Consider the following 26,748-nt stretch of genomic DNA (forward strand, 5'->3'; position numbering starts at 1 on the left):
GCTGGCCCCCACCCATGCACCAGGCCTCTATCCTATCTAATAAAAGAGTAATATGCAGATTGACCATCACTCCAACACACAAGATGGCTGCCCCCATGTGGTCAAAGATCCTGCCCCCATGTGGACAGAAGATGGCCACCACAAGATGGCCAGCAGGGGAGGGCAGTTGGGAGGGACCAGGCCTGCAAGGGAGGGCAGTTGTGGGCAATCAGGCCAGCAGGGGAGGGCAGTTGGGTGGGACCAGGCCTGCAAGGGAGGGCAGTTGGGGGTGATCAAGCCTGCAGGGGAGGGCAGTTAGGGGTGACCAGGCCGGCAGAGGAGGGAAGTTGGGGGTGACCGGGCCTGCAGGTAAGGGCAGATGGGGGTGACCCAGGCCTGCAGGGGAGAGCAGTTGGGGGGGACCAGGCCTGCAGGGGAGGGCAGTTAGTGGCAAACAGGCTGGCAGGGGAGCAGTTAGACATCAATCAGGCTGGCAGGGGAGTGGTTAGGGGGTGATCAGGCTGGCAGGCAGAAGCAGTTAGGGGCAATCAGGAAGGCAGGCAGGCAAGCAGTTGGGAGCCAGCAGTCCTGGATTGTGAGAGGGATGTCCGACTGCCTAAACAGGCAGTCGGACATCCCTCAAGGGGTCCCAGATTGGAGAGGGTGCAGGCTGGGCTGAGAGACACCCCCCCGCCCCGTGCACGAATTTCATGCATCAGGCCTCTAGTATGATCTATAAGACTGAAAATATTTCCTGTCTGGCCCTTTACAGAAAAAAGACCACTGACCACATGTCTAGGAGTTCATTTTGGAAAGGTCAGCTGGGGTCAGATTAGGTAGGGCCTTGTTTTAACCAAGTACCTGCATCAGAACTAAGCATTTCTAAAAATCCACACGCTAAGCCCCATCCCCAGGGAATTCTGATGCAGTGCCTCTTGTTTGGGGTCCTTGGATGCCAGGCTAAGGTGATGATGAATGAAGATGAACACGATTAGAAATGTAAAATGGGAGAACATGTAGGCAAGGAGGCTGGATAGGAGGCTTCCGCAGGGGCTGGACCAGGACATGGGGCCTGAATTGGGACGGGCAAGGTGGAGACGGACAGCAGGGACAGCAGAGCCAGGAGCCGGCTAGTAAAACCTGGGAGGCAAGGAGTGAAAGCCAGCCGAGGCTCGGGCTCTGTGATCGTGTGGCTGTCGCACTGTGCTGCTTTTTCAGCTCTGTGCTAGGTCTGAGCGACCTCCTCAGTGACGTTATTTATGCTCACATCCAGGTGGAAAGGAAGCGCCACATCGGGAACGACATCGTCACCATTGTGTTCCAGGAAGGAGAGGAGCCCTGTCCTGCCTTTAAGCCTTCCATGATCCGCTCCCATTTTACACGTATCCTGGGCCTTGTGACTGCTCCGGTTTGGTGGGCTATCACTCAGCCTCACGGGACGGAAATGGCCCTCTCGCCAAGAGTTATCATTGACTTGCATGTTATAATTGGTTTGTGTTGATAGATTCTTTCACCTCCCGTTTGGGATTTTCCCTCAGGATCGTTCTCTCTTCTCTCTCCATCCCTTGGAGTCACTGATGGATTAATTCCCAGACAATCCTTGACTTCTGAAATCTCTTCCCTTCCCTCAGGTAGTCTCTGAAATGAGGGAAACGACCTACCGTCCATCGATAAGAACTGAATTAGAAGAATTCTAGTGAATCCTCTGAGAAATTTGCTTTGGGTATAAAAACTTGCAAGTGAGGATAAAAAGCCAAAATACTATTTCTTTGTTGATTCTAAGTCCTCATAATAGCTGCTGTATTGTCATTTCTTAAAATTTGAGAAATGATAGAATTCATCACATTTTTATTTGCTTTCTCTCATTTCTGTGTAGCTCATGTTGCCAGCACAGGCCTGCTGCAGTTCTCTGCCATGTCCGAGCTCGGCTCAGGCAGACAGGCGCGGTCACAGACCATGCCAGTGAGACCCAAAGATGGGGCCTCTATGAGTCAGACATAATTACTAAAAGGCAACTGATGGGCATTTGGGGAGACTGCAGTAAGAATGCTGGGGGACAGGACCCCAGTGACTGATTGCATCGGAAGTAGGTTGCTCTGCACACTTTGACGTGTTCCGTGTCACCTAACAGTATAGCAGGGAAGTTTATAAAAGTTGAAAATTGCCCAGTTTCCTCCCAGTGAGGGCCGGGAGAAGACGCATGCACCTGCCCTTCCCTGGGGATTGTTCCCCCTGTCGGGGCTGGTGCTGGGACGGCCGCTGTGCTCGCTGGGACAGAGGCCCCGGTAGGACAGCTTCTCCAGTCCAGGGCGGGACAGGAGGGGTGGCTCTGTAGGTGACGGAGGGGTGCTCATTCTTTTTAGAATTTCGTTTAGTTACACGTTTCGCTTGGGGCACGTTTGTGTCTGGAAGGTGGGTGCAGATTCCTTCCTCTGAGGCTAGATGGGGAAGCACTTTGAGGAACTGATGGCTTTGTGGCCCGAGCTAAGGAAAGCTGGGGCGATGGGGGAGGGGGGTGGGCCGCGGGGGGTGGTTAGGGTTGGGGGGAGGAAGCTGCCTGGAGGGTTGGTACTATTTCAGCTCAGCGTGCCCAGCACACGCCAAGTAGAGGCTCCCAGAGGCTGCCACCAGCGACATGGGTTTGTTTTGGTCTGTTTATTCTACCGAAGCCAGAAGGAGAGGGGAACTGCTTTTCTCTTCAAAATGTGTCCGATGAAACCTATGACTAGGTTCCTGTTGGGATCTTTGCATTCCAGGCAGCAGTGTTGCTCTTTTAGCTTTGCTGGCGTCTTCCTTGCTTAGTAGCTTTATTCATGTTGCTCTCCTGGCACATGTGGAGGTTTAGCTCTTTCCCCAAAGGATGAACACTCAGGTTGAACCTGCGTCTTCCTGGGTGGTCTCTTTCAAAGCAGTCCTCCGAAGGGCGACAGGTGCCCTGCCCACAAAGCGCGGGTGTGGGATGACTCCCCACAGGGATTTTCAAAGCACAGGCCTTGGGCTGTGAGCATCGGGCTGTTGATTAATTTCCTTAGCCATCGCCGCAGATATTTTTGCCTTAGTGAGGTATGATCAACAGAACGACAACTACAGGTAGGTACCGACTTTGTCGTCAATCCCTGGTTCTGATTCTCACGTTTGCTTGCTAATTTGTGTTCATGTGGTGAGACTCTTGATATAGATATTTCTCGATGGAGTTGATGTGGCCTCGCCATAGAGAACTTTCTTCAAGGCCACCCTCTCTTTGGGGAAAACGTGTTCCATGTGACGTGGCTCCATGCGGGAGACCGAGGGCCGGGTGCTTTGGGGTTTTATGGCCCTCTGCAGTGGGCACAGGTGGATGCATCTGATCCTGACCAGAGCACCCCCTTTCCGAGGCTGTGCTCCTCAGTGAAGGGCATCATGATGTTGTAAAAAGAGCATGAACTTTGGGCCAAATAGATTTGGGTTGGAATCCCCACTGTCACTTATTAGCGTGGAGGCTTTGAAAAAAGCATCTGTCATCTTTAAGCCTCGGGTGATGTCAGGATGGGGTAATACCACCTTGGCAAGTTGGTGAGAATCCACTGATGACGTGTCTTAAAATACCAAGTGTGCTCCCTGGTATGCTGTGGGTGCCCATGGTGGCCTTTGCTGTGACTGCTGGGCCGCCCAACCTTGCCCACGGCTGCTGGGCTGGGCCACACAGGACACAGGGAGAGCTGGCCTCTGCCCAAAAGCACAGTGCCCGGTGCTGGCAGCCACAGGAAGGCACCTTCTGGGGCGTGAATATCCCTGCCCATCACGGGGGCAGCTGGGCACATTCAAGGTCCGGATGCCGGTTATTCTCTGAAGAAGAGGCAGGTAACCCTGCGGCCTCCTCTCCGCAGGCTGAAAATCTTTTCGGAAGAAAGCGTGCCGCTCTTCGGCCCGCCCCTGCCATCCCCGCCCGTGTTCACGGACCACCAGGAGTTCAGGGACTTCTTGCTGGTGAAATGTAAGTGCTGTTTTGAAATGTTTTTTGCAACTTGTCCTGCGTCAGAATACACTTCTCCACATTCTCCGGAGGCTGTGTAGGAAAGTGTGTTGCTCGGGCACTGATTCCGTGCCACGTCCTGTCATGCTTCGTGCGAAGCGTCTTTCGTTTCCTGAGGCGTGTGCGGCTTCCCCGGTGTCCTCCTGTGTTCCTGCCCCCCGTCCCCTCACCTGCGAGGAAGGGCCTTGAGACCTGGGGTGCGGGGGGTGAGCCGTGTCTGTGGAGTGCGGGCTCAGGGTGGGAACCACCACAGACTTGTAGTCCTTTCACCAGGGATTAGAGATCGCTCAGCAGCATAGGACTCAGGTTACCCTCGGCTTTGAATGGAGCCGGTCGCCTGGCCGGTGTGGCTCAGTGGTTGAGTGTCGAGCCATGAACCAAGAGGTTGCTGGTTCGATTCCATCAGGGCACATGTGGGCTCGATCCCCAGTAGGGGGAGTGCAGGAGGCAGCCCATTGATGTTTCTGTCTCTCTCCCTCTCCCTTCCTGTCTGAAATCAATAAAAAGTATATATACACTTAGTGGCCAGATTATTATGATCTCTGAACGCATAATAATCTGGCCACTCAGTGTATATCCTGTATAATAAAAGGCTAATATGCAAATTGTCCCCTCGAGTTCAACCAGCAGGCAGGCCGGCCAACCGCCCATGACCCCTCCCCTTGGCCAGGCTGATCGGACCCCACCCATGCACGAATTCATAGAGAGTGGCCAGATTATTTTATTATGCATTCAGAGATCTTAATAATCTGGCCACTCAGTGTGTGTGTGTGTGTGTGTGTGTGTGTGTGTGTGTGTGTGTATTTTTTTTAAATGGAGCCAGTCAGCAGGGAGACTTCTTCAGCCCCTCAGAAGCTTGGGGTGGGAGGTCATGAAGGGTCAGTTGAAGATTTGCAGAGGGGACCCAGTGGAAGAACACAGGCCAAAGATTATGAAAAGGGGTGATGCTGTCACAGAGGAGGGAGCCAGGAGGACAGAAGGGGTTGGTGGACTGAGAGAAAAGGTAGAAGCCAACGATCAGACAACTCTGAATCCGGACGTGGATTTATTGGGAGGGAGGGAGGGAGGGAGTGGGCCAGGTGGAAAACTCTAGATAACAGGAAGTGGCATTTCAGCAAAAAAAATTGGAACTTTTCTCCTTATTCAGCTAAAACAAGCCATTTAAGATGGATATTTCTGGGATACTAAGGAAAAAATAGTGTCAAACAAAAACAATTCCCAGTCACAGCATGAGAGGAAATGCAAGACATTCGTAGTTTAAATTCCTTAAGCGATGTCTTGCCAACGGCGAACCCGCTGTTCCCAGCGCACAGGCCTCACCCAGGAACGGCCTGTGGCAGGGCGTTCGCTGTCAGGCCTGTGAGCGCCATCCTGCCTTCGGCCCTCCGTCTGAGAAAGAGAACCATTAACAATAGCTCACTCGTTCAGTTTGATGTGCCTAACACTGTGCTGACTCTCTATGTGTATTATGTCATTTAAAAATGTGCAACAACCCTTACAAGGCAATAGTTATACCCATTTTACAAGGTAGAAAACTGAGGCCCCATGCAGCTACACGGTTTGCTGAGAATGTACATAGCAGCGCCGCTGGCGCTCAAACCCTCCGCTGTCTTCACCGCAGACTCCTCGCCCCCATCGTGCTCTGTCCTGTGCCCTGACGCGTCGCTGGGCAGCCACTGTAGTAACTTCAGTGTCTAATCCACTAACCCACCAGCTTTCTTTTCCCAGAATAAACTTCCATTCAGCTAAGAAGCTGAGTACGCTGCTTAGTCAACTGTTATTTTTTTTCTAACAAAATGTAGCAAATATATGTCTTATTTTTTTAATAAATCTTTATTGTTCAGATTATTACAATTGTTCCTCTTTCCCCTCCCCCCATAGCTCCTCTCCACCCGGTTGCCACCCCACCCTCTGCCCTTACCACCCTCCAAACTGTCCTCATCCATAGGTGTACGATTTTTGTCCAGTCTCTTCCCGCACCCCCCACCTCCCTGTCCCCCCGAGAATTGTCAGTCCACTCCCTTTCTATGCCCGATTCTATTATATTCACCAGTTTATTCTGTTCATCAGATTTTTTATTCACTTGATTTTTAGATTCACTTGTTGATAGACATGTAAATCAGTTGACAGTCGTATGGGTGCTCCCTTGTAGGTAACTAACTGTTTTTCTCTTGCTGCTTTTAATATTCTCTTTGTCTTTTGCTCTTGGCATTTTAATTATGATGTGTCTTGGTGTGGTCCTCTTTGGATTCCTTTTGTTTGGGGTTCTCTGCGCTTCCTGGACTTGTAAGTCTATTTCTTTCACCAGGTGGGGGAAGTTTTCAGTCATTATTTCTTCAAATAGGTTTTCAGTATCTTACTCTCTCTCTTCTTCTGGCACCCCCATAATTCAGATATTGGTACGCTTGAAGTTGTCCCAGAGACTCCTTACACTATCTTCATATTTTTGGATTCTTTTTTCTTTTTGCTTTTCCGGTTGGGTGTTTTTTATTTCTTTGTATTTCAAATCTTTGACTTGATTCTTGCGATCCTCTAGTCCGCTGTTGGATCTCTGTATATTATTTTTTATTTCAGTCAGTGTATGCTTAATTTCTTGTTGGTCCTTTTTCATATCCTCGAGGGTCTCGCTAAATTTATCGGCCTTTTCTAGAAAATTCTTGAAAAACCTTATAACTGTGGTTTTGAACTCTATATCCAGTCGTTTGCTTTCCTCCATTTCTTTCATTTGTGACCTGTTTCTTTGTCTCTGCATTTTGGCTGCTTCCCTGTGTTGATAGCGTGGCTTTGTGTGCTAGGTGTCCTATAGGGCCCAGTGGCTCAGCCTCCCCAGTTACCTGAGGTGGACACTCTTGATGCACCCCTTTGTGGGCTGTGTGCACAGTCTTGTAGTTAAGCCTTGATTGTTGTTGGTATCACTGGGAGTAATTGACCTCCAGGCCAATTGGCTGTGAGGATCAGCTGTGTCTACGCTGGGAGAACTTCTGTGCTGGAGACACCCTTATGAGACAAGACTTTCAAAAGCCTCTGTGCTCAGCTTGGATGGGGTGGAGTCTCAGGGTGGAGCAGACAGCAATGCTTCCCGTCAGCCCTGCCCTAAGAGGCTCCTGGGTCTCAGTGTCCCACGGTAACTGCTGCAAGCTCCTCTGAGAGAAAGCTGCCTTCGAGTTTTGCCCGCTGCCAGACAGTCCAGTTGCTCCCTGTATGAGTCTGGCCCAGAGTCTCGCCCAGATATGGAGTTCAGAGCAGTTGGGAGCTTTTGTTTCCCTCCCGATTGAGAAAGCCAGCCGCGTACTCAGTTGCCAGCCCTCTCCGTGCATGCCTCCATACTCTGCCTTCTGCAGCTCCTCTGAGTCTCAGTGTGCTTTTCTCTTTCCTTCTAGTTGTAGAATTTTCACTCAGCCAGCCTTCCTGTGGTTCTGGATGATGTCCGTTTTGTCTTTTTAGTTGTAGTTTTGAAGTGGTTGTGCGAGGCAGCAGTTTAGGTGTTTACCTATGCCGCCATCTTGGTTTCTCCCAAATATATATATCTTTAATCCCATGGAATGGCATCCTGTTGGATGAGTGGATGGATGGGTAGATGGAGGGATGGATGGGTAGATGGAGGGATGGATGGGTAGATGGAGGGATGGATGGGTAGATGGAGGGATGGATGGGTAGATGGAGGGATGGATGGATGGGTAGGATGGAAGAATGGGTGGATGGATGGGTGGAAAGGCGGATGGGGCAGGCTGGGTGTGCAGGTCTTCAGGTGATTACATACACCCGCTGCTCAAAGCTTGCAGCTGGGGGACGTCGGTTTGCATAAAGAAAGCGGAGCGTTCTGAAGTGAGCTTCGTGAGGGCGTTACCCGTGGTCGTACCATATTTGGAAAGTGGGTGGTGTCACTGTGAGGCATTTCCCTGAGAAGGACGTTCCTCGATAGCACGTTTGCATTAGTAGCGCCCTTTATAACTTGGTTTATTTTAGTAATTAACGGGGAAAAAGCCACTTTGGAAACGCCGACCTTTGCCCAGAAGCGCCGACGCACTCTGGACATGTTGATTCGGTCTCTGCACCAGGACTTGATGCCAGACTTGCACAAGGTAACCTGGGTCCCTTTCCTACGCGTGGGGTCTGAGCTGGGAACACAGTCCCCGCGATGAGTCCTGGGTAGAGGCCTCGCCTGGATCCTGCTGTCAGGACAGGCCTGTGGCTCCGTGGCCCTTGGCTGGCGTCCTCTCGTTGTTCCCACGACAAGGAGGATGGTGACTGTCCCCGCACGGGAGCATAGTTTCACAAAGCCAGGGCCGTGGGAATTGAGGTGCAGGCTGGGGCAGGTGTGTCCAGGTCAAACAGCAGCCCCTGGAGCATTGGAGGTGCTTTTGGGGGGTGGCTCGCTTGGTGGCATTACTCACATGCCCAGGGCCATCGTGCATGTGGGCAGGGAGCGGGGATGTGGAGAGAGCCTGGGTGCTTGGAAGGTTTTTCTGGAGCTGCTGGTTGGCTCAGGTTCACAGCCCTGGCACTCAGCCTTCACCTGCTGGCTCTCCACCTGCCGGCTCCTTCCTCCCTGGCATCCAGCACAGACCCTGCCACACCTGGGCTCCCCAAATGCTCTGTGGAACTTTAACGTGTCTCCCTTTCAGAACATGCTGAACAGACGATCTTTTAGTGACGTCTTACCAGAGTCGCCCAAGTCCGCGCGGAAGAAAGAGGAGGCCCGCCAGGCGGAGTTTGTGAGAATAGGGCAGGTGGGTCGTGTTCCGAAACCTCTTTCAGAGGATGTGCAGCTGTGATCCCGTCCGACCCGCAAAGAATGTTAGTTCGCACACTCCTGGAGCCTGTGCTTTCTCTGTGCGGGCCTGGCTGTGTGCGGGCCTGGCTGTGTGCGGGCCTGGCTGTGTGCGGGCCTGGCTGTGTGCGGGCCTGGCTCTGTGCGGGCCTGGCTGTGTGCGGGCCTGGCTGTGTGCGGGCCTGTCCGTGTGCGGGCCTGGCTGTGTGCGGGCCTGGCTCTGTGCGGGCCTGGCTGTGTGCGGGCCGGGCGTGAGTGAGAGCAGGGCGCTGTGCGGGTCTGGCTCTGTGCGGGCCTGGCTGTGTGCGGGTCTGGCTGTGTGCGGGCCGGGCGTGAGTGAGAGCAGGGCGCTGTGCGGGCCTGGCTGTGTGCGGGCCTGGCTGTGTGCGGGCCTGGCTGTGTGCGGGCCTGGCTCTGAGCGGGCCTGGCTCTGTGCGGGCCTGGCTCTGTGCGGGCCTGGCTGTGTGCGGGCCGGGCGTGAGTGAGAGCAGGGCACTGTGCAGAGGAAACACTGCAGAGGGAAGAGAGAGGCCACAGGGCCCAGCAGGGGCCCTCTGGTCAAGGGAGCGTGTCCCCTTTGCCTGCCTCCCCAGAGCTTTCTGAAGAGTGGGCAGCCAATTTGGGAAAAGCACCCTGAACCCCTCCCTGGCAGGGGTGAGCAGGGTGGCAGTGTCCTCACAGAATTTCCCCCCGACTGCTCGGAAGCAGCCGCCCAGTCAGGTGGCCCTCGGTCCTCACCTGGTCCAGATTCTGGAGGAAATCCCCCCCTTGGCCTTGCTCCTACGCGACATCAGTATTTCTCAGTTCCAGGAGGTGTCCGCACTTTGCTGACCCCATGTCACAGCAGGAGGAGGAGGGCCAGCTGCCAGCTGCTAAGGTTCTCACCCAAAGCAGAGAGCTGAGAGGCAAAGGTCCCCGTTTCCCAGACAGGTGCAGTGTCAGGCCCCCAACGTGGTTTTGGTTAAAGATCTCAACTCTACCCTCAGAGATGCCGGCTCACTAGGTTTCAGGAGGCCGGAATTGTTTTTGGTACCCGCGGTTTGGAAATCACTATTGATTATTGATTGGTGGAGATGTTAGGCTGCATTTGGGTCCTTGGGTTGGGACATGGTCATTAGGCTTCACTATATCAGGCTGCTTCCTTACCTGCAACGCGAGGGCAGTGCGGGAAGCTGGGCTGCAATCTGAAATTGCTCCTGTTTCATGTTTTTAAAAATTTCAAATCCTAATTGTTGACCCTGCTGTCTTTACTGCCTGGTAACAAACATTAAAAGAGCTCTCTGTTCCGAAAGGCACTGAAGCTGAAATCCATTGTGAGAGTGGACGCCCCGTCCGGCTTGGTGGCCTCAGGGATCTGTAAGAAAGAGGTGAGTTGATGATACTTTCAGGTTCATCTCTGAATGTCCTTGTCCTCCGTGAAGCTGCTCAGATTCTTAGCAGGAGGTTTGTGGGGCAGGAGAAGAAGAGCTCGTGTTCACCAATGACCAGCAAAGCACGACTTCTATCTCTGGGGCAGCTCCGAGCCCCCGGGGCCCAGGCCATCGGCAGCCCTGCTCTCAGGTCCGCCTGGGCTCCCGTCCAGCTGGCCCCGCAGAGGCCAGAGACCCACATGCGGCCCCAAGAGTGTTCTCTCTCCAGGAAATGGGCTTTCCCAACCTCCCAGGCATCCATGGTTCCCTGAGCTCTTAAAGGGAGCGAGGTCAGTCCTGTGCTGAGGTGCGAAGGCTTGGGGCCACATTCAGCCTGTGCTCACCCTCGTGGCAGAGGGGAGTCCAGAGAAATGGCAAAGGCCATCCGCCCTCAGACCAGAGCCTCTGTGTCTGCGACACCTCATCTATGATTCCCCCACATCGTGGAGTCCCGGCCCCTTTAAGAACTCATGAAAACAGTGGATGAACACACACACGCCCATCACAATGTACAGATGGCGTATCTACACGGCACTGTGCGTGCAGGCTCAGGATTCCACAGACCTCGCGCCTGCCCTGGGTCCGAGACCCTTGGATCTTCTGGGTCAGGAACCCTGTTCTGCACGGGTGTTCTCAATTGAGTCCTCAGCTGAGAGAAGACATGTTCTTGGACTTGGTTTCCACCTCAGTGTCACTTAGTGCTCTGATGTCCCCATCTGTCTCTCACGTGGCCTTGATATTCGCTTGCTTTGTCATGTTCTCCTGCTGTAAGTCACAAACGCAAAACTTCCAGAAATCGTCTTAGGAAAATGCCATTCTAGTGACTGACCTGCTCTCGCGTAGTCCTTTTTCGGGTTATAAAATGTCTTCAGTCTTTGCACAACTTTTCAGAACAGTCCAGGCCTTCTCTTAGCAATCAGAATGTTCATTTGGAGGCATGTGGTCCTTAAAGGGAGAGTATACTTTTCTAAGAGAGCGATAATACACAGAGAATTGGCAAATGGCACCCTTGAAGGTGACCTCAGAGCCGTCACTTCTGCTTTGAGTGCATGTGCCTGTGTTCAGCGGGTGCACACTAACACCCTCACGGGCACACGGCCCGTGCACAGCCGGTGGGACGTCTGAGAGTGAAGAGGTAAGACGTCAACTCGTCCCTGAGACTCTCCCAAACCTTCTTTCTCCTTTGAGGCCAAGCCAGGTGCTCTGGAGAAATGTTAACAGTTCTGATAGAAATGTCCACAATTCTTGTGGGACTGAGACCCCACCACTGAGGCCAGGCATCCACACGCCGGTCAGACGCAGCGGGAGGGAGGGCCCACTCTTCGAGCCTGAAATGAAATTGAAACTAATGACGAGAGTCACGTGGTATGAATGTCACGTGGGGGGACATGAGTAGGTTTCGTCGGCAGCACTTGCCAAATTCCTCCTAATGTGTTCTTGTTTTCTTTAAGATTGTGTGGCCTTGAATGGGTCAGTAAGCATTTTCTTGTTAAGACACTGCCGACTTCTCACATTCTGTATGTTTTAATAATTTTACTAAATCAGCAGCACGGGAATCTAACCTGTTTGAGAGAGTTACGTAGGACTCAAGACAGGTGATGGTGTCAGAAACACGTGCTGTCACGCTGTTCCTGTTGCATATGTATTTGAAAGGAGACTCCGTAAGGCCTGCTGGCATGGCTCAGTGGTTGAGAGTTGATCTATGAACCAGGAGGTCATAGTTCAACTCCCCCAGGACACATGTGGGGAGGGTGTGCAGGAGGCAGCCAATCAATGATTCTCATTATTGATGTTTCTATCTCTCTGTCCCTCTCCCTTCCTCTCTGAAATCAATAAAAATATATTTTTTAAAGAAAAGAAAAGAAAGGCGGCTCCTTTAAGAACGGGGACTGAGTGCAGAGCCCGCAGGTGGAGGCCCGGTATCGCTGGTTCAGGCGGTGGACTGCGCGTCCCCGGGTGGCCGGCCTGGTTCTTCCTGGTGCACTTACACTGGATGCTTGTGTCCCCTCGCAGCCCTGGGAGCCCCAGTGCTTCTGCAGTGACTTCCCCCACGAAGCCGTGTGCGCGGACCCCTGGGGCCAGGCCTTGCTGGTCTCCACCGACGCAGGCGTCCTGCTAGTGGATGGTTAGTGAGTAGCCACTCCTTCAAATGTCTTTGTGTGACGTGTGCTTCTAAAATGCGTGACCGCCAGCCAGCTCCCTTTAGGTAAACGTGTCCCCAGCAATAAGGTTGGCAAGGTTTCATTTCCTTACCAGATGAACCCCTGGCTCCCAGGACAAGCAGAGGGACTGTTTTCTGAGCCAGCAAGCCGGGGGGTGAGCCTACGTGACAGGTCCGCCCCTGCCCGCATCGCTGAGTGGCCTGTGGGTATCGAATGACCTGCAAAAAGAATCTCCTTTTCGGCCAATACTTACCACGATTCCAACATCCACCTTAAATCGACAAGGATGCATTACTGAGAGCCACTCTCTCAGGGACATGCTCTTTCTCGCCAAAGGTCTCCTTTTTTTTTAAGGTTTCTAATTCAGAAAGTACTTGGTGTCCAAAACCAACAATAAGAAGCGTAGATAATCCATTTCTGATGAATATAGAAACAAAAGGATTTTGACAGACAGATTTCAGTTCAATATAAAATCAAGCTTCCAGGCCAGCCTGCCTGGGGTCAGCTCCCTGTCTCTACAGAGCAGCCACCAATCGGACGTGTCCTTGGTGAGGAGGCTGTAGAAGGAGTTCAACTTCAGGTGGGGGTTTCATTTAGACTCCAGGACCCTGTGGTGCCTTCCTGCAGGAGGGCCCTGTGGGGTTTCCAGACTCGAAATGAATGTTAAAGGGGCTAAACAGTGGTAACCAGTGTCTCCCGGGCTTGAGAGAGCCACAGGCAGAAAAACAGCATCTTCCCAGGGCACACCCTCTACTCTGCAGGAGAGCAGGCCGCTGGGCTCCGGTTACCATAGTGACAGTTCATGAGAACCTGGGAAGCCACCGCTGTGAGAGTGATGCAGTGGCCTAAAACTGGGCCATGACCTTTACTCCCTCCCTCCTCAGACCCTGACCCAGCATCTGTGCTAGGTGCCTCTGTAAAGACAGGGCAGGTGGGCCAGGCTTCATGATGGACTTATTTCTGACCTCCTCTGTTATTTTTCACATATGTTTTCATTTCATGCCCATCACATAATTTTTTAATGTATGTACACATGTAATTGTATATGTAGCTCATTTACTAAAGACAATCTCTGCCCCTTCTCCCACAAAAGGCAGATAATTTAAAATTCATAATTTAATAATTTAAATTGGATATTTAATTTTAGAAATTACAAGACAGTTAGAAAATCTTTGTGATTTGAGAAAATGTAACCTTGCTGAGCTTCAGGCCTTTCTAAAGTGGAGGCAATTTTTTTTTAAGTGGCCGAAAAGTCGTTTATGATCATGAAAAATGATGGAATGAACAAAGTGGGGATGATGATCATGACTACAATGAGGAAACTGTGGAGATTCTGTTGTTACAGATGTTACGTGCTTAAGGCAGGGTCTGGCACATAGAAGTAACTTATTAAACAGCAGCTGTTACCTTTCCTATATCTTTGTGAGCTTGCTAAAAGGTGACAAAGTCCATAGATTCTGCCAAAGGTACAACCTAACAAAAGAACTTATTTTTTTTAAAACACACACACACCGCCAAAACCGGTTTGGCTCAGTGGATAGAGCATCGGCCTGCGGACTGAAAGGTCCCAGGTTCGATTCTGGTCAAGGGCACGTAACTTGGTTGCGGGCACATCCCCAGTAGGAGGTGTGCAGGAGGCAGCTGATCGATGTTTCTCTCTCATCGATGTTTCTAACTCTCTATCCCTCTTCCTTCCTCTCTGTAAAAAATCAATAAAATATATTTAAAAAACAAAAACAAAAACAAAAAAACACACACACACACCTTAGAGGTTTAGTGTCGTCTCTTGATTTATAGATGAGGACACTGAGGCTGAAGAGACGGTGTGACTGGCCCGAGATCACACAGCTGCCTCGTGGCACTAGTGACTCCTCGTCCAGAGGCTGGCACTAAGCCAGCTACATTGTATTAAAATTAAACTCCACCGTGTGATTGCTTCCCCTTAATGCAGATTTCCTTTCCAAAAATGTAGTCAACTCCCCCAGGGAGATACTATGGAAAACGTTACGATTGAATTCTACCTGTTGGCCTTTGTGGGAAAGAAAGCACGCTTCATAGTGACTATTGGTAAGGCTTGCCTAAGAACAGGAAAAATTCCTTTTGAGTTGCTTCTGTTTTTTTTCGATGTCAAATCCAAACCAAGATTACCCAGTCCCTTCCTGACACGTTCATCTTTACGGACGCAGATTTTAACGAGGTGGCAGATGTCAGGATTTTTGTGATTTGCCAGGAAAGTCTTCGCTTCCCTGTCAGCTTTTGCTAAGAAGAGAAAGTGGCCTCCCTGTACTCCTGTGTGCTGGGAGCCATGATCCTCTTGCTGTTTCTTTGTTTACCTTTTTCTTGTCTGTGCTTCATCATATACGAAATGTGTCCACGAGTGACTCTCTCCTTCCGTTTACGCTGTTCCACTCTATCCCCTTAGCCACTGCTTAATCTCTTCGGGTTTACCCCTTGACCGTCTGCTCTTTCCAAGGTCATTCTTAAGAAAGGAAGATCCTTCGTATTCTAAGTGTCGTAAAACCTACTTTGAAGGGAGACTAACTACTGATGGAACATGCCGTCACCACGGGTTTTGGTTTGCAGTAACAGGAAAGCCAGCGCTGCACGATGATTTCTTCATGAGGAGATGATAAGAAGAGCAGAATTGTTATGAAATCTACACGTCACCTGCTCATCCCTTGCCTCCTCTCCCTTCCTGTGCGCTGCGTCCGCCTGGCCAGCCACTGGGAAGGGTTGACGGAGAATAAACGCCGAGGTGCTCTGTACAGAGTTGGGCAGCTACACAGTATGGCCCTGTTTTAAATGTGAGATGACGTGCTTCTGTCACGTTCTAATTCCTTCAGGGCTGCTGCTTGCAGGCCGCACCGTCCGCCTGTGGGTTTGGGCTCGAGCACTGGCTGAGAGCACAGGCTTTGTCCTTGCTCAGACTGGGCTCCACATGCTCACGACGTGACCGTTATTAGCACCTCACATTTAAAACGGCGGTACCGTGTAGCTGCCCAACTCTGAGCCTCAGACTCCTCAGCTGTTAAGTGGGAGGATTACAGTTCCCCCTGAGAGCATCAGGGGACATTTAAATGAAATGACCTGTGAGACACTTAGCATTGGGGCCTGGCACGCAGGAAGCCCTCGGTGTCTCTTCGCCGCCGTTCAGGAAATGAGGTGATCCTAGCTCCTTAGTCACATGTGCTGATGCCTACTGGAGTGCCCATCCCATGTTTACAAATCAAGTCAGCCCCAGCAGAAGCACAGAGAGCTTGGGCATCGATTACCGTTGGGGTAGAAGAGGAAGGAGAGTGGTTTCCTGGGCTCTCATGGGACTTAGTTGGCCCATCCTTATGAGGAACTAGAGACAAGCTGATTCTAGCAAAAGCTTCCCAGGCTTGTGTCTGACGAATCGGAGCTCTCACTGGCCCACAGGAGCAGGAGGTCCCTCCCCCGTGAGGGGGTCATTCATCCTGAGGATGACAATCTCTGCCCCTTCTCCCACCAGCCGGGGAGGGATGAACTCCCAGTCAGATTTCTGGAAGAGGCCAGAGGCTCAGGGCCCCTTGCACCTAAATTATAACGAGACAGACGAGCCTAAACCCGCAGCAGAGCACCTAAAGGTCTAAGTGTCTGACAATACAGGTGAGCGACACGCTACCACTTCGCCTCCATGTCCACACCCTCCCGGGCCCCGCCGCCTGCCTGATTCCAGGTCAAGCCCAGAACAGACCCTTTGCTTATGGACCAGCCTAATCTTTTTAGCCTGTGTCCTTCACAGTCCCCAGGGGCAAAGTCATCGCCAGCAATGTAAGATCCCAGTAAGCTTAACAGCAAATCCTGCCCATAGTTACAGGCCTTTAACCACCGTTTACCTGGCATCTTCCTGAGCACTTGCACGGAAACTCACTTTTCCTGTTACTTGCAATGTAATTGATAATTTCTCTCTTGCTTTTGTCTAAAAAGGACATTTCATTTCATATGGAGAAATACTGAACATTTATAGGCAAACAATTGATGAGGGCATTTTGGAATAGGCTGTTTGTATTTATTTTAAATACAAGGAAATGTTAATTTTGCTTTCTTGAGAAATATAAAATAACCTGAGATACGATACAATTTCAAAAAAATTACCGAAAAGTCAGAAACTGCTTAAGAGGAACGGCTGAGTTTTGCATACACTAAGTGTGCGACACCAGGGGACGCCGGGACTGAGTGAGGCCGCCTTTTCCTGACGAGCGCTGAGGTCTAAGCGCCTCTGGGAAGGAAACGTCAGTCCCTCTCCCCGACCTGAGAGGAGACTAGTCTGGAACTTGCTGTGCAGCCCGAAGGAAGTGCTGGGAGCTGGCCTCCTTCCTTGCCCAGCGAGGACTGGCCTCCAGGGCGGCCCCAGGCATGTTCGCTAGGTTCTGGAAAGCGCCTCGGGTTGCCGTGCTGGTAACCAGGCTTCCTTTTCCAGGTGACCTCCTGGCAGTGCCAGTGTTTGACAGGACTCTGCCGGTGAAGCAGATGCATGTGCTCGAGGCGCTGGACCTCCTGATTCTCCGAGCAGACAGAGGTGTGCTCCCCTGCGGGCGGTGCTCCCCTGCGGGTGGTGCTCCCCTGCGGGTGGTGCTCCCCTCCAGATGAAACTCCCCTCCGGTGATACTCCCCTCCTGGGTGCTGGTCTCCAGGAGGAAGGGTGTGTGCAGCCCCCTGCGGCCAGCACCGAGGCTCACGGGGTCTGACTGCATAGGTCGTACCGACTGTCTCTGCTCCTGGTGCTCAGGGTTCGTGGGTGGCCCGTTGGTTGTCTGAAGAGGGGACAGTGAAGGAGAGAAGGTGGGGCAGAGCGTCCTTAAATGCACTGATAGGTAAAGGCAGTGGGGGGGGGCTCCCTTCCTCTAGCCCTGGCTTCCCACTCAGCCTGCCCCTGCAGTTCTTTTTCACTTCTCCATGCGTCTCCTCCTCCGTCCGCTTCGTCTCACCAGGGAAAGACGCCCGCCTCTTTGTCTTCAGGCTGAGCGCCGTGCAGAAGGGCATCGAGGGCAAGCAGGCCGCGTGGAGCAGGTGCGACTGCCGGGAGAACAAGCTGGAGAAAACCAAAGGTGACATGCGGCCGCCGCGTGGCTGGTTTCGGGTCAGGCTGCCCAGGTTTCCCTGGAAATGACAATGAGTAGGCGTTTGATTTTACCGGTTTGCTTTTTACTCGGGAACATCACAAAGAGAGCATCTCTGGCCCCCTTAGCGAACCCTGAGCGCGGGAAGCCCGTTGGGGACCAGAGGGAGTGCCAGGCCTGTGTACGGGTTAGGGGGCGGGTCCAGCTCTGGTAGCAAACCTGTGAAAAGAGGCTTTTAACCGTTTAGACTTTGGTTTCTGGAGCTCTGATCACCCTCACTTTAACTCACATCATGCTGTGATATGAAGCTGAGACCACAAACTCTACAATAAAGGGGATCTAACGTCCTTAATTTTCCTGCAGCTCAACCCAGTTTTTATGCCAAGTCTCCATTCGCCAGGTGGCGGCAGCATTCAGCCATTTCACTGGGTTAGGCCTAATTTCGGGGGGCCCTAGGAATGTCCCGATTGTCAAGGCCTGGGGGCTGTCAACCTCTGGTCACGTGATCAGCGTCATTGCTTTCTCTTCCCAGGCTGCCACTTGTACGCCATTAACACTCACCACAGCAGAGAGCTGAGGGTTGTGGTCGCCATCCGGAATAAACTGCTTCTGATCACAAGGAAACACAACAAGCTAAGAGGGGTGCCCAGCCCCTCGCTGCTCTCCCCCGTGTCAGAGTCCCCTGTTGAAGAATTCCAGTACATCAGGGTAGGTCTTCTGTTCAAACCCCCTCTCTCCGGGCCAGGGTGTCTCGAGGCCGACTCTTTCCTTCCACCCTGAGTCCGTCATCCCCTGGGGTTGTTCCATAGGCAGTAGCCCATTCAGGGAACCCTCACCGGAAGCCCTGTCCCCCCAGAGGACTAAGGCCAACGGGGACTTTCCCTTCACCCAGATCCCAGGCCCGTGACCACCAAAGGGGTGTTCTGGGCCCTGGGAACACAGCAGTGAACAAAACGCCGCTCTTCTCCCAGGGATTGCTCGCTAGCGGCAGGGTAACAGGAGCAAGCAGGCAGGTCTGTGAGTCCTGAGGATGACAGCAAAGTAGGGGCAGCAGCAGAGGGCAATGGGGCAGGGGTGGGGGACGGCCTCTAACCTAGGAAGGACGCCCCAGAATCCCTCTCCGGAAAGGTTACCTTGAGCAGAGATCCAAATGAAATATGGGAGTGGGCGAGGAGGGTATCAAGGGAGAGGGCATTTCAGACCCTGGCCAAGGCACAGGCAGGAGGCGGGTGCCCGAGCTAAGTAGACAGGCAGGGAGGCCAGGGTGCGGGGACCAGGCTGCTGCCCGGGACTGTGGTTGTGACTCTGAGCGAAGCGGAAGCCTCTGGGAGGTTTGAAGCAGAGAACTGGCCTGGTTTTTTAAATATGTTTTTATTTATTTCAGAGAGGAAGCGGGGGGAGGGAGAGAGAAACATCATTGGTGAGAGAGAATCATTGATCGGCTGCCTCCTGTACATCCCACACTGGGAATCGAGCTCACAACCTGGGCATATGCCCTGACCGGGAATCGAACTGTGACCTCCTGGTTCATAGGTTGAAGCTCAACCACTGAGCCACACCAGCCGGGCAGAACTGCATGTTTTACGGAGGCGGAGCCTCCTCTGGCCACGGCGCAGAGGCGAGCACAGGGGCCAAGAGTGGGGATCAGGCGTCCTGCTGAGAGGCCACCGCAGGCCCCAGCAAGAGGTGGTGGTGGCATTGGCGGCTGCAGAGGTGGAGGAAGCCGTGGGCAAAGCAGCCTGGGCCACTAGCCACTAGGATTTGCTAATCGGTTGAGGGTGGAACTTGTAGGAGAAACCTCTTTGAGGGTCAAGTTCCTTCCCTGATCTTACCATTTCTAACTTTTTAAAAACTATGGTAGCCCTAACCAGTTTGGTTCAATGGATAGAGCATCGGCCTGTGGACCAAGAGGTCCCAGGTTCGATTCCAGTCAGGGGCATGTACCTTGGTTGCGGGCACATCCCCAGTAGGAGGTGTGCAGGAGGCAGCTGATCGATGTTTCTCTCTCATCGATGTTTCTAACTCTCTATTCCTCTCCCTTCCTCTCTGTAAAAAATCAATAAAATATATTTTAAAAAAATAAAAATAAAAACTATGGTACATTAAGGTGTGGACTATGTCAAGCATTGGCTGCCAAGGCAGAGTATGCCTATAGGCAAGCTGAGAGATTATTTTGCCTGGAGTTATGCATCTCAGTTTCTGCTTTAATTCGGTGTTAGTCTTATTTTTTTTAAAATATATTTTGTTGATTTTTTACAGAGAGGGAGGGAGAGGGATAGAAAGTTAGAAACATCGATGAGAGAGAAACATCGATCAGCTGCCTCCTACACACCCCCTACTGGGGATGTGCACGCAACCAAGGTACATGCCCTTGACCAGAATCTAATCTGGGACCCTTGAGTCCACAGGCCGATGCTCTATCCACTGAGCCAAACCAGCTAGGGCGGTGTTAGTCTTCTTGATACAGTTATTAGCAATTTTAATGAATATGTGTGTCCATTTATGGGGCATACGAGCTCTGAAGTCAGATTTCCTGAGTTCAGATCTTGGCTGTACCACATATAAACCACATGACCGTGGGCAAGTCACATGACCTTTGAGCCTCCGTTTTCTCATCTTACCTACTTCATAAGGTTGGCATAAGGCTTCAGTGAGAATAGTGCTTGCTTGGCACTGTGTTAAGTGCTCAACAAAGTTAGCAATTGTTATTATTATTATTATTATTAAATCACTCACAGGACAGGACCATATTAGCAGGGGTCCTCAAATTTTTTAAACAGGGGGCCAGTTCACTGTTCATCAGACCATTGGAGGGCCGGACTATAGTTTAAAAAAAAAACTATGAACAAATTCCTATGCACACTGCGGGCCCGGGACGAGTCGGCTGCTAAGCAGGACAGGCAGCGGCACCCCGCGGGCCGGATAAATGTCCTCGGCGGGCCGTAGTTTGAGGACGCCTGATCTAAGCGCTAACTCGGACCACATTGTTGAATCACTTTTGTAAAGTATTCCCTGGCCCCGCCCCTGTGCCATGGATGAGGTCTGGTCCTGAGGACAGATGTTGGGGAGAGGTCGGGCTCCATCCCTCTTTGCTGTCCCTGTCTCCCTGTCAGGAGCAGGGTCTGCAGGGCCTGGGAGGGGGCCCCCTTCTGGATGAGGCGGGCAGTGATGCTTGATGCGAAGATGGCTGCTCCGTGTCCTGACCGTTTCTCCGACACTGTCATCGACCACACAGGAGATCTGTCTGACCGACTCTCCCGTGGTGATGACTTTAGTAGACGGGCCAACGGAAGAGAGTGACAATCTCATCTGCGTGGCGTATCGACACCAGTTCGACGTGGTGAACGAGAGCACGGGGGAGGCCTTCCGGCTGCACCACGTGGAGGCCAGCAGGGTGAGTCGGCAGCCACAGGCAGGGGGATGGAAGGCGACCAGGGGTGTGGCTTCCAGCTCTGTGAAGCCACGGTTAGCAGGTTCTGTATCGTGTCAATATCAGGTGTGGCGCTGCCATGTTGTCGGTCAAACGGTTCAGGCCAGTAGACCTGTCCCATTGCCGTTCAGCTGGTCCACAGCCCCTGCCGCTCCATTCTTCCCAATAAAAGAGAACCGAGCGTCAAAAAGCTACGCGTAAATACGTCAATGAGAGCATGTGTTCGGTGACGCACCTGGTAACGGGATCGGGTCTCTGGCTTATTGGTGGGCCCCAGTCCCAGGGGTTCCCAGTTGGGAGCTCGCCCCGAGCCGCACGGGAAGGCTGGCCACGGGCCCAGCTGGACGTCCCCTTCCGCGGGCACAGGGAAGGCAGGGCACAGGCCTCACGTGTTACAAAGCTGTGCGTCTTAATTTTCACAAACACCACATATTATTTTCATCATTTCTAAATGCCAATCTAATGAGCTACTTTTTAAGCCAATAAAAATTGAACAGACAATGCCCCTTATTTGACCTACGACGTCAGGGTCTCTGGGAGTGAGGACCCAGGATTGCCTTCCAAAAGCTCTCTAGTGCGCTCTCGCGTCCTCACCTGGAGAGACAGTTCGTGGAGCTGGTCCTGCTGGGCCCTCGCCCCAGAGACACGGATGCAGGGATGGGGTCGAAGCATGAAGCGGGTCTCGCCGACCTGAGTGTCAATAATGGTCTGACAGGCTGCGGGCGGCCTCAGGAGGGAGCGGGGAGGTCCCAGCTATGGCTCTGTCCCTGATCCCAGCCGTGGCTGGAGCTCCGCCCTGGCCTGCCCCACAGCCTAACTCTCGGAACACAGCCAAGCTGCCAGCTCAGTCCTGGCACAGTCCCCATAGACCTGCCTGATGCCAACCGCTGCCCCGAGCGAGATGAGCCGAGTGCAGGAGGCGGCACCGGCCCCCACTGGGAGGGCAGGGCAGGCGGCCGAGGGGCAGCGTGGCCCACAGAGGCACCTGCGGGACGGGAGGTGCTGTTGGGTGGGGTGACGGGAGCCCCTGAAACTTCCCGCCTGCCCACGACCCCGCTCGTCACCATTGCAGGTTCATTTCGTTGCAGCTATTGATGTTTACGAAGACGGGGAAGCCGGGCTGCTCCTGTGCTACAACTGTAAGTGAGCCACGTGCTTGTGTCTTCACTTGCCGAAATCCACCGACCCTTTTGGGGGGCAATTTGAAGGAACATAACCTTAGAGTTGCCTAATGGTTCACTCCGTGGCCTCACTGCGCTCCAGGAAACATCTGAAAATTGCATTCCCAGCTAGATCTACCAATACGCCCCGATCGTGGCCCGGGCTCCAGGGGGTGGGGGTGACAGAGTGACAGCGGAAGCCCTTGCTGCGTGCGGTGTGCTGAGCTCAGTACGCTGGAGTCGGTGTCTCTTTAATTCTCAGGTGCTGCTATTACCTGTAGTTCGGAGAAAAGGCAGCTGAGGCCGAGATCAGTGAACTGCCTTTCTCAAGATCATGCAAAGCAGCCCTAGCTGGTTTGGCTCAGTGGATAGAGCATCGGCCTGCAGACTGGAGGGTCCCGGATTCGATTCTGGTCAAGGGCACATGCCTGGGTTGTGGGCTTGATCCCCAAGGGGGGCGTGCAGGAGGCAGCCGATCAATGATTCTCTTTCATCATTGATGTTTCGATCTCTCCCTTCCTCTCTGAAATCAATAAAAATATATATATTTAAAAAAAAAAAAAAAAAAAAGATCATGCGGAGCCAGGGCTCACATTCGGGGCCCTCGTGATTCCGTCTCCCAGAATTTTAACCACAGGGGCTCCGCTCTTGGCTGTTTCTCAGGTGCTAATGAGAGCTGGGTCTCCGCCTCGGCTGGGTTACTTTGGGCCAGGTGGCAGGTGGGTGTGGGCAGACCAGAAGTGAAGGTAGGGTCTTTAAGGATTTGCAGCATTTCAAAAGCTGACCGTATACTACAAAAAAAGGATCTTTTCATGGCTAAGAGTAGTGAAATTTTGTGCATAAGGCTGCCCACTCTAACTGAAACAGGAAAACGTATTTTTTTCAGCCTAGAGTGGGATTAATGTAGAGAGAGTGGTGATGTTGTTTATGTCACATGCGGCAGACATTTTGATTAATTTTGATTAGTAAGTAAGGGGAAGCCAGTGAGGAAGAGAGAAATTCATTTGGAAAACGTCTTTCAGAATTTGAGATTTACAGGGAGTAAGGTGGGAGAAGCAGTCACAAGGAAGGAGCCCTCCGACAGGAAGTCTCTCTTTCAGGCCATTTTGGCCTCAGTCTGTCTAAGCCGCCAGCACCACCCCCGTTAAAGGAAGGCTGGGTGAGAAGGGCCCCGGCGGGGCAGCAGGGAAGGCCAGTGCTCAGGTGGCCGGGCCTTTGCTGTCCTCTCTCCCAGGGTTTCGGGGACAAGGGGAGCAGGGGCCACATGTTTAAAGTCACTTTTGCAAGATGTTAATCTCTTCAAAGGGTGGCCTTTTTACTTTATTGGAAAAATCTATGAGGAAAACTTTGTGACAGGATGCTTTAAACGCTGATGTAGATCTTTTTTCCTTTTAACTTCTCGAAAGGTGGGGGGGGTCTTAGGTGGGCGAGCAGTTCCGAACAGAAAGATAGAGCAGGCTTTTGGAACGAGAGGACGGATCCCGGAATGAGAAGGGAGTGTGGAGACAGGAGCGCCCCGTTTTTGTCCTCTCTGTACCCATCGGAAGCTTGGTTCACCCCGGCGGGGCGCAGGTTCCTGCGGGCAGGAAGCGGTGAAGGTGGGGGAGCAGGTACCGGGCGGCTGCCCTCACCTGGCGGAAGATGGCAGTTCCTGGTGCATTTTAAACATGAGAACCCAGGCACGTGGCTGATGGTCAGATGGAGGATATGAGAGGAAGAGGAGAGGCAGGTTCTGCAGGTGCGGCCCGAGCCGCTGGAAGAATGGAGGATACACGTACCGAGGAGGGCGCTTGTGGGGAACATCTGAGTTCAGCTGGGATGTGTCGGCGCCTCCCAGTTATCCTATGGAGCCCTGAGCCATCAGCTGGGCGTTCAAGCCCGGAGCCCAGCGGGAGGGCTGGCTGGAGATGCCACGGGGTGTCGTCACATCTGGAGTCGGGAGACTGGAGGGACTGTGTAAAGAGAAGTGGAGAGAGAGACAGGCGGGGCCAGCAGGAAGACGAGGGGTGGCCAGGAGGGGGACCAGGCGTGGGCGGGGTCTGAGCGGCTCGGCTTTACAAGGTGGAGTCACCTCCGAGCAGGTGTCTTTGGGGCAGAAGTGGGAGCAAAAGCTGGCCACATAGGACACTAGAGAATGGGGAAGAGAGACAAGTCTTGCAAATAATTGTGCTTCGAAGGAAAAAGAGAGCGAGGACGAGGGTGATAGCCAGAGGAGGAAGAGAGGTCAAGGATTTAAGAATAAAATTGTGTGGCTAACCCATGACGGCTCCTGGAATAAAAGGGGCCTCTGCTTCTATGTGAACGCCCTCCCTACGAGGGGTCCAGACCACTGGACTTGTGTTTAGAGCTGGGAGCAGGCCAGGAACAGGGTAGCTGAAGCAATCTGGCCTTAATTTAATGCTGGCTCAGGGTCACCAGGCGATGCAGGCGTATGGCTTCAGGTTTTCCTAAAACACCGTTGGGAGGAGGGGGCGTGTGGAGCTCTCACTGTGTGGTCCTGCTGAGTGGGGCTCCGTGTGGGACCTGCCTCGCAGGGGGCTTCCTGCATCCGAGCGCTGCCAGCAAGTGTCCCTTCTCTGCAGTCAGGCGGACCCACGTTCTCCCACGTGGTTCTGCTGAGACTTCGGACCACCTACTAGGTGTACCGGCTAATAATGCAGATTTTGTAATCAAAGAAAACACGATAATTTCAAGAGAAACATCAAAAGTGCTTTATTCAAAGTAATGTCCATGGCTAGCTACACATTTCCCCCATCTTTCAGGTAATTTGTGGATACCGTCCCAATAGAACTTTTCTTATTTTGAGGCAAACCATTCAGAGATCCAATTTTCCACTTGTTTGTATGTTTTGAAGTGCTGCTCAGAAAGTATGTGTGCCATCGATCAGAACAAGTGGTAATCTGAGGGAGCAAGGTCTGGTGAATATGGTGGATGGGTTAATACTTCCCAGGCAAGATCTTTTAATGTGTCTTTAACTGGTTTTGAAGTGTGTAATGGTGTGTTATCATGAAGCAAAATTACTTTGCCATGTCTTCTGGCACATTCTGGTCGTTTCACAATCAAAGCGTGGTTCATATTGATTATTTGTTGTTGGTAGCAATCAGTATTAATAGTTTCACGTGGTTTTAGAAGCTCATAATACATCACACCTTCCTGATCCCACCAAACACAGAACATTGTCTTCTTTCCAAAGCAATTTGGCCTTGCAGTCGATGTTGATGGTTGACCTGGATCAACCCATGATTTTGTGCATTTGGGATTCTCAAAATAAATCCACTTTTCATCGTCAGTCACAATTCAATGCAAAAAAAGACTTTCTTTCGTGCCGTTGAAGCAACATTTTACTGATGACTTTTTGGTTTTCCATTTGTCTTTCATTCAGTTGATGTGGCACCCATTTTCCTTCCTTTAAAATCTTTCCCATTGCTTGTAAACTATCGGAAATGGTTTGCTGAGCAATGTTTAATCTTTCTGCAAGTTGTTTTTGAGTTTGACATGCATCTTCATCCAATAATGCTTGTAATTGTTGGTCTTCAAACTTTTTCGGTTGACCTGGACATTCTTTGTCTTTCACATCGAAATCATCACTTTTAAAGCATTTAAACCAGCGTTCACAAGTAACTTGAGTGGAGCATGTTCACCATAAGCTTCCCGAAGTATACGATAACTTTCAGCAGCACTTTCCTTCAAAATAAAGTAATGAATTATAACTTCCCGCAAATGCTATTTTTTGGCATGAAATTCAACATTTTTAAGCGTAAAAATATCTATGATGTTAACACCTTCAGCAAATTTGACATACGAAGTTTTGAAGCTTGCTGTCAATACAACAAAATAGCATACATATCAAATTGCATATATATCAACATATGTGTAACTCTATTGAAAAAAATCCACATTATTAACTGGTACCCCTAGTACTTCGCCTCTCCTCGCCTCAATTTTCTCATCTGTAAAATGGGCGCAGTAATAGCATCCACTTCACAGGACCATACAGATCCAGGGGGGTAGTGTTTTCGAAGCTCAGAGCCTGGCTCCTGGTAAAGTCTCCCAAAGTGGCAGCTGTGGTTACTGGGAATCGGGCCTCGGGACAATATTCGCACCACGCATTTGGGGTGCTATTCCTGTCCTCTGCTTTTCATGTATCTAATCACAGTCATCTAAGTATTGTCTCTAACAGTAACGAGTTGCTGTTGTTTCGTTGCAGACAGTTGCATCTATAAAAAAGTGTGTCCGTTTAATGGGGGCTCTTTTTTGGTTCAACCGTCTGCGTCCGATTTCCAGTTCTGTTGGAACCAGGCTCCTTACGCGGTTGGTAAGCAAGTCTCTACCTGCGTCTTCCCTTCACGCATCCCCGGACCTGTCCAGGCCTGCGTCACAGACACGCAGCTTCCGGCTAAATTGCCATAAGTTATGTGAAGATGGGTTCTAGGTGTTTCTGTTGTTCCCCTTTTAGGATATTGTCTCCACGTTCCTCCCAGTTCTGAGCACATGATCCTTTGGGATCAAGTAAATCTCAGCTTTTAGCATCCTTTCGTTTCTGGGCCCCACTCACCTTTTTCTAACATGCAAGGGCGAGATCCAGACCTTACACCCTGGCTGACGGGGAGGGGAAGCCCCGTGCTGCCGGCACCTTTCCTATAGTTTCAAAGCTTGAAAGTCTAGAACCACAGAAACTCGGGGACTTTGTCCGTCACTGGGATATCACACACGCATGGCGGTGCCTTGTGTACGTGGTTCA

General features: G+C 51.8%; 1 protein-coding gene across 5 annotated transcripts in view; it reads left to right on the forward strand.

The window, feature by feature from the left end:
• The window catches only part of GARNL3 (GTPase activating Rap/RanGAP domain like 3), a 107,028-nt gene that overhangs the window by 73,924 nt on the left and 6,356 nt on the right, over positions 1-26,748 (forward strand). For all 5 annotated transcript variants that reach the window (XM_080670007.1, XM_080670006.1, XM_080670009.1 and 2 more), the window contains 13 exons: positions 1,253-1,361; positions 3,024-3,069; positions 3,846-3,952; positions 7,958-8,073; positions 8,617-8,721; positions 10,055-10,129; positions 12,185-12,296; positions 16,778-16,876; positions 17,289-17,405; positions 17,950-18,125; positions 20,653-20,811; positions 21,920-21,986; positions 26,215-26,322. In XM_080670007.1, the coding sequence (XP_080526133.1) occupies positions 1,253-1,361; positions 3,024-3,069; positions 3,846-3,952; positions 7,958-8,073; positions 8,617-8,721; positions 10,055-10,129; positions 12,185-12,296; positions 16,778-16,876; positions 17,289-17,405; positions 17,950-18,125; positions 20,653-20,811; positions 21,920-21,986; positions 26,215-26,322 (1,396 nt within the window). The remainder of the gene's footprint in view (positions 1-1,252; positions 1,362-3,023; positions 3,070-3,845; positions 3,953-7,957; positions 8,074-8,616; positions 8,722-10,054; positions 10,130-12,184; positions 12,297-16,777; positions 16,877-17,288; positions 17,406-17,949; positions 18,126-20,652; positions 20,812-21,919; positions 21,987-26,214; positions 26,323-26,748) is intronic.

This window comes from Plecotus auritus (assembly GCF_963455305.1).
Source record: "Plecotus auritus genome assembly, chromosome: 5".
Taxonomy (NCBI): Eukaryota; Metazoa; Chordata; class Mammalia; order Chiroptera; family Vespertilionidae; genus Plecotus; species Plecotus auritus.